Below are 10,060 nucleotides of genomic sequence, written 5' to 3'. Positions count from 1 at the left end.
AGGCTCCTGCAGTCAGACCTGATCTCATTCCAAACTCTGAGGCTTAACAGTTTGCGGGGATGAGAGTCTCCACCTCTTTGAATCTGTACTCTGTGAAATGGAGATTTCATCTGGTGTCATAGGGAAGATTAAGGAAGATAATTCTAGAAAGCTCATGGCACATAGTAGGTGTTCAAGAGATGTGAGTGTACCCCTCTCTCCACTCAGAGACAGAAGGACTGCATCTTTACCACCACAAAGACATAAGAAAGACAAGAGATATAAGAGACAAGACAAACACCATGTAAGTGCTGTTATTTCTATTTACAAGTTAATATTGGTTTTTGCAAAGCTATATAACATTTATTCCATTTGCTGTCACTTCTCCACTGCTATCCTCCTAATCTTCCAACGAGTCCTGTGAGTCTCCGAACTACACTGTTACAATGAAAAAGAAACGCTGCTTTCCCACGGAATCACTGCAATCCACTCTCACCTGGGTAAAAAAGCCTTTTGAAGGGAAATGACTTGTTCCCTGTATTTACCTTTAAACGTCCCTCTTGTGGCAACCTGACCTGCTAACTTTAAAGTTTACCTGGCCCTGTTTTTTTGTTTTTTTTTTCTTGGTCCTCTGCCCCTCCCACAGTCCCCTTCCTGTCCTTTATTCACCTCTCACCTGCACGGGAAGCCAGGCTTCCAGAACCCGAGCTCCTTCTCGAATTCTCACATCTGTCTGGGGAAGATAAGTAGGTCTAATGGAGCTATTGACAAAGACTGGTGTTGGTGGCCGCTGGGCTCCTTGACCTGCGCGTCCATTCTTTCTGCTTCAAAAAGCCTTTGGAAGTGCTTTTACTGTAAATATTTGAAGTGTGAGTATGGGGCAGAGGTGAAGTCTGGATTCTCATCCCACTTTCTTGCTCAGACAAGGGAAGCCCTTTCCTCCAATTTTCCAGGAGCTGCAGGCAGCAGAGAGCCTGCATTTTCCAGCCCGGGCCTGGGGCCAGCAGGATCAGTGACCGGCCTCGGCTGACTCCCTCCCGGCTGGGCTTCCCAGGGCCCAGATGGGTGCCGTCTCCTGCCTGCCCACGGGCGGGTGTCCCTCGGCAGAGGAAGAGCTCTGTAATCGAGGACCTGCTCCATGGCGGGTGGACGACGTCTCCAAGCCGACCTGGGTCCTGCAGGCCGCTCGCACCAAACTCTCACCTTGACCGGGAGGACTGAAGGCGCGGGCTTGTGGAAGGCAAGCTCGCGCTCGGGCACACGTACGCTTCACTCCCCCACAAACAACACCTGCAACGCACAGAACTTCCCCGGAAAGGTGAGGGGGCTGGCGACAGGGACACAAACCCCTCAGGCGCAGGGCTTGGGGACCAGAACGGTCTTCGCTGAGCTGCCTGCACTGAGCAGAGCGGCTAGGTCTGGAAGCAGCGTGGGCTCTCCCTGCAGAAGTCGACACACTCAAGCGCCGGCGAGGAGGAGGGAGAGGACACACGCTGCTGGCTCTAGGTGACACGAACTCAGACCCGGACAGCGTGTGTCGCGAGCTGGGCTCCGGCCGGGAGGCACACACGGACTCCGGGGGTTGCCAGCACCCGCCGCCCGCTCAGCGGCCGCAGGAGGGCGAGCAGGCACCCCAGGTTGCGCCTCCGAGTCTTCCAACCCCTGTCTCGGTCCCCGCCCCGCCTTCGCGGCTCGGCACCCTAGGCTGTTTAGGACCCCGCGGCGCAGGGGCGGGGCGGCGGGAGACCGGGACGGTGACAGGTGCGCCCCTCGGCCAATGGCGGGGCCGGAGCCCCTCCCCAAGCCCCCGCCGAGCGCGCCAATCGGCGGCCGCGCTGCGCTTCAAGTGCGCGGAGGGGCGCGGGTCCCCAGCCCGGCGCCAGCGGCCTCGGCGCGGTCGCCTGCGGGCTGCAGCGCTGAGCCGGGCTCTCCGGCCCCGGCGCGCCGAGCGCTCGCGTGGGAGTTTGTGCGAGAGCGAGTGAACGCGGCCCGGGGCGGGGCCCGCACGGAGGAGGCGCCCGGACCATGGTCACCCTCGGCTGAGTTTCCGGCGGCGACTTTGATTACTGGCAAATAATCATAACAATACCGAGCCCCGGGGCTGGTCGCCGCCACGCACAGACTCCGCGGGCCGGCACGCGGCCGCGTCACCCACCTCCCCGCGCTGATCGCCAAGCCCTAACGAGCCGATGGAAAAATCCAAAAATTTCCGCATCGACGCGCTGCTGGCCGTGGACCCCCCGCGAGCGGCCTCGGCGCAGACCGCGCCGCTGGCCCTGGTCACGTCGCTCGCGGCCGCCGCAGCTGGCCCCGGGGGCGGCGGCGGCGGCGGCGGCGGCGGGGCGAGCGGCGGGGCGAGCGGCGGCTGCAGCCCCGCGTCCTCGGAGCCGCCCGCGGCGCCCGCCGACCGCCTGCGCGCCGAGAGCCCGTCGCCGCCGCGCCTGCTGGCCGCGCACTGCGCGCTGCTGCCCAAACCGGGCTTCCTGGGCGCCGGCGGCGCGGGCGGCGGGGCGGGCGGAGGCGGAGGCGGAGGCGGGCCCGGGGGGCCCCACCACCACGCGCACCCCGGCGCCGCCGCCGCCGCCGCTGCCGCCGCCGCCGCCGCCGCCGCCGCGGGGGGTCTGGCGCTGGGGCTGCACCCTGGGGGCGCGCAGGGCGGCGCGGGCCTCCCGGCGCAGGCGGCGCTCTACGGCCACCCGGTCTACGGCTACTCGGCGGCGGCGGCGGCGGCTGCGCTGGCCGGGCAGCACCCGGCGCTCTCCTACTCGTACCCGCAGGTGCAGGGTGCGCACCCCGCGCACCCCGCCGACCCCATCAAGCTGGGCGCCGGCACCTTTCAGTTGGACCAGTGGCTGCGGGCGTCCACCGCGGGCATGATCCTGCCCAAGATGCCCGACTTTAACTGTGAGTACCGCGCAGCCCCCGAGCCTGCGGAGGGAGGAGGAAACGGGGGAGGGGGAGTACTGGCAGAAGGTTCTCCCGCGCACCCTCCTCCACCTGGCACCTCCTTCCGCTGGTTCTCTGCTCCGGGCGAGCTGTGGGAGCGCCGCGAGGCCGCCTCGGCTCCGCCCGGGGCCTGCGAGGACTCGCGCGGGCTGCGCGATGTGGGATTGTCAGCGAATGATTAAAATGCCCACGCGCGGACCTTGCTTCTCTTCCTCTCTGAATGGGAAGGGGCAGCTGGAGGTGTGAGACTAAAATCTAATGATTAACCGGCAGGCTAGAGGAGAAGGAAGTGGTGGGGGAAGGCGAGCCCTGGAGTTAGGTGTGCCTGGGAATCGGGGGCCACCGAAACCAGGGGTTTATCCTCAGGGAAACGGACGTGACCTTGGTCCCGCATTGTGGGTTCTGGAGAGACCCCCGGTCCCTCCCAGGAGAGGGAGCGCTCCCAGAGTTAGCGAAGGAGAAATGAGCTTCAAGAGGCCCAGGGACGCAAGGCAGGGGCCCCGGGCGACCTCCTGGCCCTTTGCGGGGCTCTGCCCGCCTCTGGAAGGGCTCTGGGTCCGGGGTGCGATGCCCAGGAGACGGGTGGCCTGCCTTGAACAGAGAGATGGCACGCTCCGGAAGGCCGAGAGATGCGCCCTCCTTCAGGGGCTGTAAGCAGCAGGTGTCCGCCTCCGAATTCTGGGCGCCCGGCACAGCGCGCACCCCTCCCCAAGACCGCAGCGCGGGAGGGCTGGCCATCCCCAACCCGAGAGCCGCCCAACTGTGGGCGGCGTGCTCGCCACCCAGGCGGGACACCTGGCCGAGGCCTGGGCCTCTGTCTCTCGGGCTTTCCTGGCGCGCGCGGGCGGGCGCGCGGGAGCGGAGCTCCGGAGAGTCTGGATCTCAGGTCCGCTCGCTCCACCTGGGCTCCGCTCAGAGGAAGATGCTTGAGGCTTAACGCTTTCAGCCGCCAAACACCCAAACAAAGAGACCCCATTGTTTCCGTCTGAATGGATTTGTTTAGACTGGGGAGATGCAGGCATGGGAAGGGAAAAAAAGCAAAAAAAGAAAGCAGAAATAAACATTTGCAAGAATTCAGATTCCTCTGCTAGAAGCTATGGTCGTGACTAAATAGAGAAAAGCTAGGATCCCAGAAGGCTGGAGAAGTCACAGCCGGGTGAGAAAATCCCAGCATGTGCGCTGTTTGCCCGCGGCCACCCCAGGCTGTTCCCGGCTCAGCTTCCAGAAGGCCCTAATGGCCACCCATCCCTTCCGTTGGAGTCACCCCTCCCGGCCCCAGGCAAAGAAGAGGGCAAGCTTGCTCTCACTTCTGTGGCTTCAGGCATATCTGAGCTCCTGATCCGGTCAGCCAAACCCAAGGCACCCTTTCAGGCCTGGCCTCAGAGCCCAGCAAACCCCTTCTGATGGAATGCCACCCCACGCATCTTTCATTGTGACCTGCATCTCCCAGAGCCTGGCAGGCTTAGTCTCCCACCGATGGGGGGGGGGGGGCGGGCAGCGGTGATCTCCACACAGGCCTCCCCTGGGTGCTGGGTTCCCTGGCCACCCGGCTGTTTTCCCCGGCCCGCGTGGAGCCCGAGATTGCCCAGAAAATCGACTAAAGCCACATCCCTTTGCCAACACACTTAGTCCATCTCTTATTCCTAATCTCGACCCAGAGTTAGCTAATTAAAACCCAGCCAGCTTTAAGTTCAGAAAAAGAATCTGAACACCGAATCCTAAAGGGCAATAACAAACAGGTGACCATGCCAGAATGGGTCCTGAGAGTCCCTCCTCTGGCCGCTGGAAACCTGTTTGGTTTCCTTTAATTGGTGTCTCAGCCATCAGATGGCATTTCCCAAATGGTCCCTTCAGAGCCAGTGTTTTAATTAAAGTTCTAATGTATTGTCAAGTTGGGAATTCGGGGCCTTGTTTAACTAAAGCGGGGGGCGTGGGCCTTCCCATAAAGCAAATTGCCCATCCCATGGGAGCCTGAGCTCGTCCTGCCCGGGGCTGGCCTCTTTTCTTTCCTTTCCTTTCTTTTATTGTCTAACACTTGTCAGGCTCCTGGGAAATCAAGGGAAGTCTCGCTTTGAGGTCATAAAATTCTCTGTGATGTAACCGTGTGAAATTATGTAAATAAAGCCAAGAGACCTCCTTGAACACGTAGAAAGCCGGATCCCCCTGTGCCTAGGCCTTTAATTTGCGTAATGAGAATTGTCCTGAAAGGCTTCCAATCTCCCAAGGCTCTGCCCCTCTGGACCCTGGGCAGGTGTTGTCAAGAGAACATTTTACATGGGGGAGAGTCTCTGATGAATACACATATTTAGGACCAGAATTTGGTCCTTTTCTTTCCTTCCTTCCTTCCTCATCTTCTTCCCTTTCCTCCTTCTATTCCTTTTGTACGTAAGGAGGTGGCGGTGGGAATCCTGCACCAGTTCTTCGCTGGGCAGGAAGAAGTAGGAAGTGATTCCGGTGGCCTGTGTGGATTGGGCCTGAGTTGGGGAAGGCACCGGGAGGAGTGGGGAGGAGGGGGTCCCCGGGCCTCTGCTACTTGCCTTTCTGTCCACCTGCTTTCTACCAACGCCCACCCAGGTGGAGAGGACGTGCCTGGGTGATAGGCTCTCTTTAATCAGGACACCCGGGCCCCGCCTGGGATGAAAAGACTTGGTCCCTCTAAACCCAAACCATCTGGGCCCACCTGGCCGAGGAGTCCTGGACTCCAGGGCTTCCTTGGGGAGGGGGCGCTGACACTAAAGAAAGAGCAGCGACTCTGCAGGGCCGCGAGCAGCGGGCAGCCTGGCGTGAGGAGTGTTGCTGGCGCTGGGCGGCAGCGGGCAGTGGACTGACCTGGGCTCACGAGCCTCTCCCACCCCAGCCCAGGCGCAGTCCAACCTCCTGGGGAAGTGCCGCCGGCCACGCACCGCCTTCACCAGCCAGCAGCTGCTCGAGCTGGAGCACCAGTTCAAGCTCAACAAGTACCTGTCGCGGCCCAAACGCTTCGAGGTGGCCACCTCCCTGATGCTCACCGAGACCCAGGTGCGCTGCTCCCCCACCCCCAACGCGGCCTGGCCTCCCAGGGACACTGTCGCCTCTGCTCTCTTGACCCTCGGCCTTCCTGGGCACCTGGAGCTGTGCCCATTTGACCTTTAGGGTGTGGATTAACATCCCAGCCAGAGTTGCCATCTGCCCCCAGGGTTCCTATACTGGCACCCAGAGGTCTGATTCAGCTGGTTCTGTTGGGCCCAGGAATTTGCACCCCCCCCATTCTGAAGCAGGTGGTCCCCAGGCCACATGAGAGAGATTTCACTCCAGAAAGAGAGGAGGGAACATCTTGAGATTTACAGACAGGTACCCCAGCAGCCCTGGCCCTTCGCACACACACGGTGGGTGTGGGTGGGAGACCTCGGTGCTGGGGGTGGGAGGTAGGGGTCTTCGTTTGAGCTTCCTCAGAGCCCCCAGCCGGTCTTTGGGTTTTGCTGATGTGCAGGGTGGGGAGCTCCATCCCCCTGGAGCTTCCGAGTCCTCTAATGGGAGCCCCACGCCCGGGCCGGTGATGGAGGCAAGCGCACGGCGGGTGCAGGTTCAGGAGCCCAGGGACTCGGTGGGGATGGAGGTGGCGGGTTTCTCACGCCGCTTGTGCCAGCAGGTGAAGATCTGGTTCCAGAACCGGCGGATGAAGTGGAAGCGCAGCAAAAAGGCCAAAGAGCAGGCAGTGCAGGAGGCCGAGAAGCAGAAGGGCGGCGCGGGCGCGGGCAAAGGCGGCGGCGCCGAGGACCCGGGGGACGAGGAGCTGCTGGGGCCGCCGGCGCCCGGGGACAAGGGCAGCGGACGCCGCCTGCGGGACTTGAGGGACAGTGACCCCGAGGAGGACGACGACGACGACGACGAGGACCATTTCCCCTACAGCAACGGCGCTAGCACGCACGCCGCCTCCTCTGACTGCTCCTCCGGGGCCGACTCGCCTCCCCCGCGGTCCGGCGGGCCCGGCCACCAGCCCCCGCCCCAGTAGGGGCCCCGCGGCCGGCGGGTGGCGGTACGGCCTGGATGCTGCGACCCCTCCCATGCCCCCCGGGTCCGCCCCCCAGGCCCGCGAGCGGAGGCGGCCCGGTCCCGGGGGGCTGCCCTTGTGGGCCCCAGCAGCTGTCTGCTCCTCAAGGGACGGAAAGAGGGAGGCCCAGCAGGTTCAAACTTGAACTCTGGTTCTTTGAAATTTAATTTGGTTTGCGTTGCGGGGAGGTGTTTCTGAGAAGAACTGACCATCAGGGGAGGCTCCCAGTTCCCCTCTTGCCGAATGGAGAAGGCGGAAACCTACAGTGTTAAACCATCTCCGAAACTTGAAACCTTCTCTGGATACGCCGTTCTTCTGAGTGTTGAAAAAAGAAAAAATGTTTTGTGCTTATGTATCTTGGGGGGAGGGGGGAGGGATTTATGTCATGAGCGTTCAAACTGCTGGAAATCCCAAAACTGTATTGTCTTTATTTTTGTATATTGTATTTATAAATATATATATAAAGAAATGTCTACTTACGCATGCTAAATTATCATTTAGCTTCTCCCATCGCCCACGATGGAATGTAAAATAAATTGGTTTTTTTACTGGATGAGAGCGCAAATCTTTTGAGGGGAGTTGTGAAAGCGGGGTTTACTATTTTTGCTGTTGAAATGATGGGCTGTATTCCTCAATTGACAGCAGAAGGTGAAAATCAGAATCGCGAATGGGTGTCAGGACCGCCACCTCTCTGGGCCCCGAGGCCGGTGAGGAACTTGATTCCGGCTGCTGGGGAGTCGCAGGTACGAAGTGTCGGTAAAAATACCCAAGGCCAGGTGTCAGCGCGCGTCCGCGTGCCGGCTCACATCTGTCCCGGATGCTAGGATCTCCAAGGAGTAACTTTGGACGCCGTGTACTTATTTTCCTCTTTCTCTAAGGATCATCTTGCTTCGCCGGCGCTCCAGAAGCGGAAACACACTATTTGAATGTTTCAGAAAACAAGCTCCAAACCACCAGACTTCACTGGTCTCTGGGGTCCGTGCGGCCCGGGGCGCTGCTTGCGCGCCTTTCCCGCATTGCCTTGCGTCGTAGCGCGGCGCTTCTGTTTCTCGTCGACCCCGGCGTCTCTCCTGAAAAACCTTCTCGAGCCGGCCAGGACTGGTTTTCCTGGATCTGTGCAAACGTCCGCGAGGACAGCACTGGGCGACAGGAGCGCTCCAGCCGGGCCGCGATGGCTGTGGGTTAATAAAGCTCGGCAGCGCGCGCCATCCATCACCCGGGCCGAGCCGGGCCTTCGCCCTGTGCTGCACGCATGCCCGGCTCGCCCTCCGCGCGGCTCCCCTTCCCCCACCGCTGACCCTCGGGCCTCTCCTGGGCCCGGAGGAAACAGGTGAGCCGGGGACACTGCTTCTTCCTCCTTCCTTCTGTTTTTCACTCTTTCTCACCAGCAACTGGGCCGGGGTGCGCCCCCTCCCCCTTCTCTCCCCTCCCCCTTCTCTCCCCTCCCCCTTCTCTCCCCTCCCCCTTCTCTCCCCTCCCCCTTCTCTCCCCTCCCCCTTCTCTCCCTCCCCCTTCTCTCCCCTCCCCCTTCTCTCCCCCTCCCCCCTTCTCTCGCCCCCTCGTCTCCCCCTCCTCCCAGCTGATAAATGAGTTCAGAAGGGCCTGGAGTTTCATTTGGGTGATTACCGCGCAGGCGAGCGGGGCCACTCCTCGACTTCAGGGCCGGGGTGAGATTAATATCCTCTCTGGCAGCTCATTATCACCCCGGGCTCCTTCCATAAAATCCAACCTCAGCCAAGCCCGGGGGCGCGGCGCTGCTGGGAGCCCGGGCAGGAGCAGCTGTCGGGCGCGGGCGGCAGGGCGCGGGCCTGGCCGCCTCCGGGTCCAAAGGTGCTTTGTGGGGACGCGGACCGGGTTTGCAACTGGTGGGAAAGCCCGAGAGCCCCGAGGAAAGGGGTGGGAAAATTAGAGAGAGGGGAGGGGGAGGGGGAGAGGAGAAATACAGATGCCTTTGGGGGTTGAAAAAAATCTGCAATCCGTGTGTATCTCGTTTTAATTTCTACCACATTGGGGAAGTTCAGCCTGAAGCAATCTCTGCCCCGGCTGGCTCCACATCTGGGGGTTATTCCCCGCCGCCCCCTGCTCGGCTGGCCCAGCGTCAGCGCCCCTACCTCAACACCGGGCCCCCCGGGGACCGGCGGCGGCCGGGGAGGGGGTGTAGCGTCCGGCCTGGAAGCTGGGGCGCCGCCGGCCTCGGCGGAGGGTCCGTTCCTCCACCCCAAGGCGCAGACCCTCCTGACCCCGGGAATCGTTCGCTCCCTCGGCGACAAGGGGCAGAGGCGCACTAAAGGAAGATAGAATGATTGTGACCCCCGCCCCCGTCCTCCAGCAGAGCGAGCCCGGGTTCGGCGCGGGGACTTGGCGGCCGGGAAGGCGGGACCCGCCCGCGGCCCCAGCGTCTCCAGCCAGCGGCTTAAGCGCGACGGAATTTATCTCGCTAATAAATTTAATGATCAATTCGTTCTTGTCACAGTAGCTCTTCCCCAAATCAATTATAGCAAATTTAAATATAATCACCGGCTCATCCTCACCCACTCCGGGCACCGCGAACAATTCATTCCGCATAATGAGCGGCCGCCAGCCCCGCGCCGCCCGCGCGCGGCGGGGAGGGGGCTCTGCCGCCTCGAGGACCGGGTTCCCAGGACCCGGGGCCAGGCCCACGCAGCCCAGCCCGGAGGGGGACGAAGCGCTGTGTCCAGACCAGCCCAGGCTTGGCCCTCGGGCAGCGGCGCGGGCCTCCGGCGGTGAAGCCCCAGTGCCCGGCGGTCTCCCCGCTCTGCACCCGGCGGGGTGCGCCCTGCCGACCCGGCGGCGCCGCGACACCGCGACCCCAAAGCGAGGGCCGCGCCCAAAGCGGACCCAGCCCTCTGGGAACCCCGCCCGGCCCCCTGCCCATCCCGGGCGCCACCCTCGGCGCGGGTTCTCTTCACCTTAATGGGGGAGTCCTCCGTTCTCAGAAAGGGTACCTCGTCGTGTGCCAGGGTCTCCAGCGTGTGCGAAGAAAATGTGGTTAAAGACCTTCGTGTGAGGAAGAGACCGATCTATCGGCGCCCTCCAGGCCGCAGTCCAGGGATCACCTGTTCAGCCCTCGCAGAGCTCTGGCCC

The 10,060-nt window shown here is 62.1% G+C and overlaps 1 protein-coding gene across 1 annotated transcript; it reads left to right on the top strand.

The window, feature by feature from the left end:
• The first annotated feature begins 1,847 nt into the window (after positions 1-1,847).
• MNX1 (motor neuron and pancreas homeobox 1) lies at positions 1,848-8,322 on the top strand. Its single transcript, XM_082473712.1, has 3 exons — positions 1,848-2,883; positions 5,783-5,943; positions 6,554-8,322. Exons 1-3 carry the CDS (start codon positions 2,169-2,171, stop codon positions 6,914-6,916), a joined length of 1,239 nt encoding a protein of 412 aa, XP_082329838.1. The 5' UTR covers positions 1,848-2,168; the 3' UTR covers positions 6,917-8,322.
• Positions 8,323-10,060: the final 1,738 nt, after the last annotated feature.

This window comes from Balaenoptera physalus (assembly GCF_965194825.1).
Source record: "Balaenoptera physalus genome assembly, chromosome: 8".
Taxonomy (NCBI): domain Eukaryota; kingdom Metazoa; phylum Chordata; class Mammalia; order Artiodactyla; family Balaenopteridae; genus Balaenoptera; species Balaenoptera physalus.
This window is presented reverse-complemented; position numbering and strand designations above follow the sequence as displayed.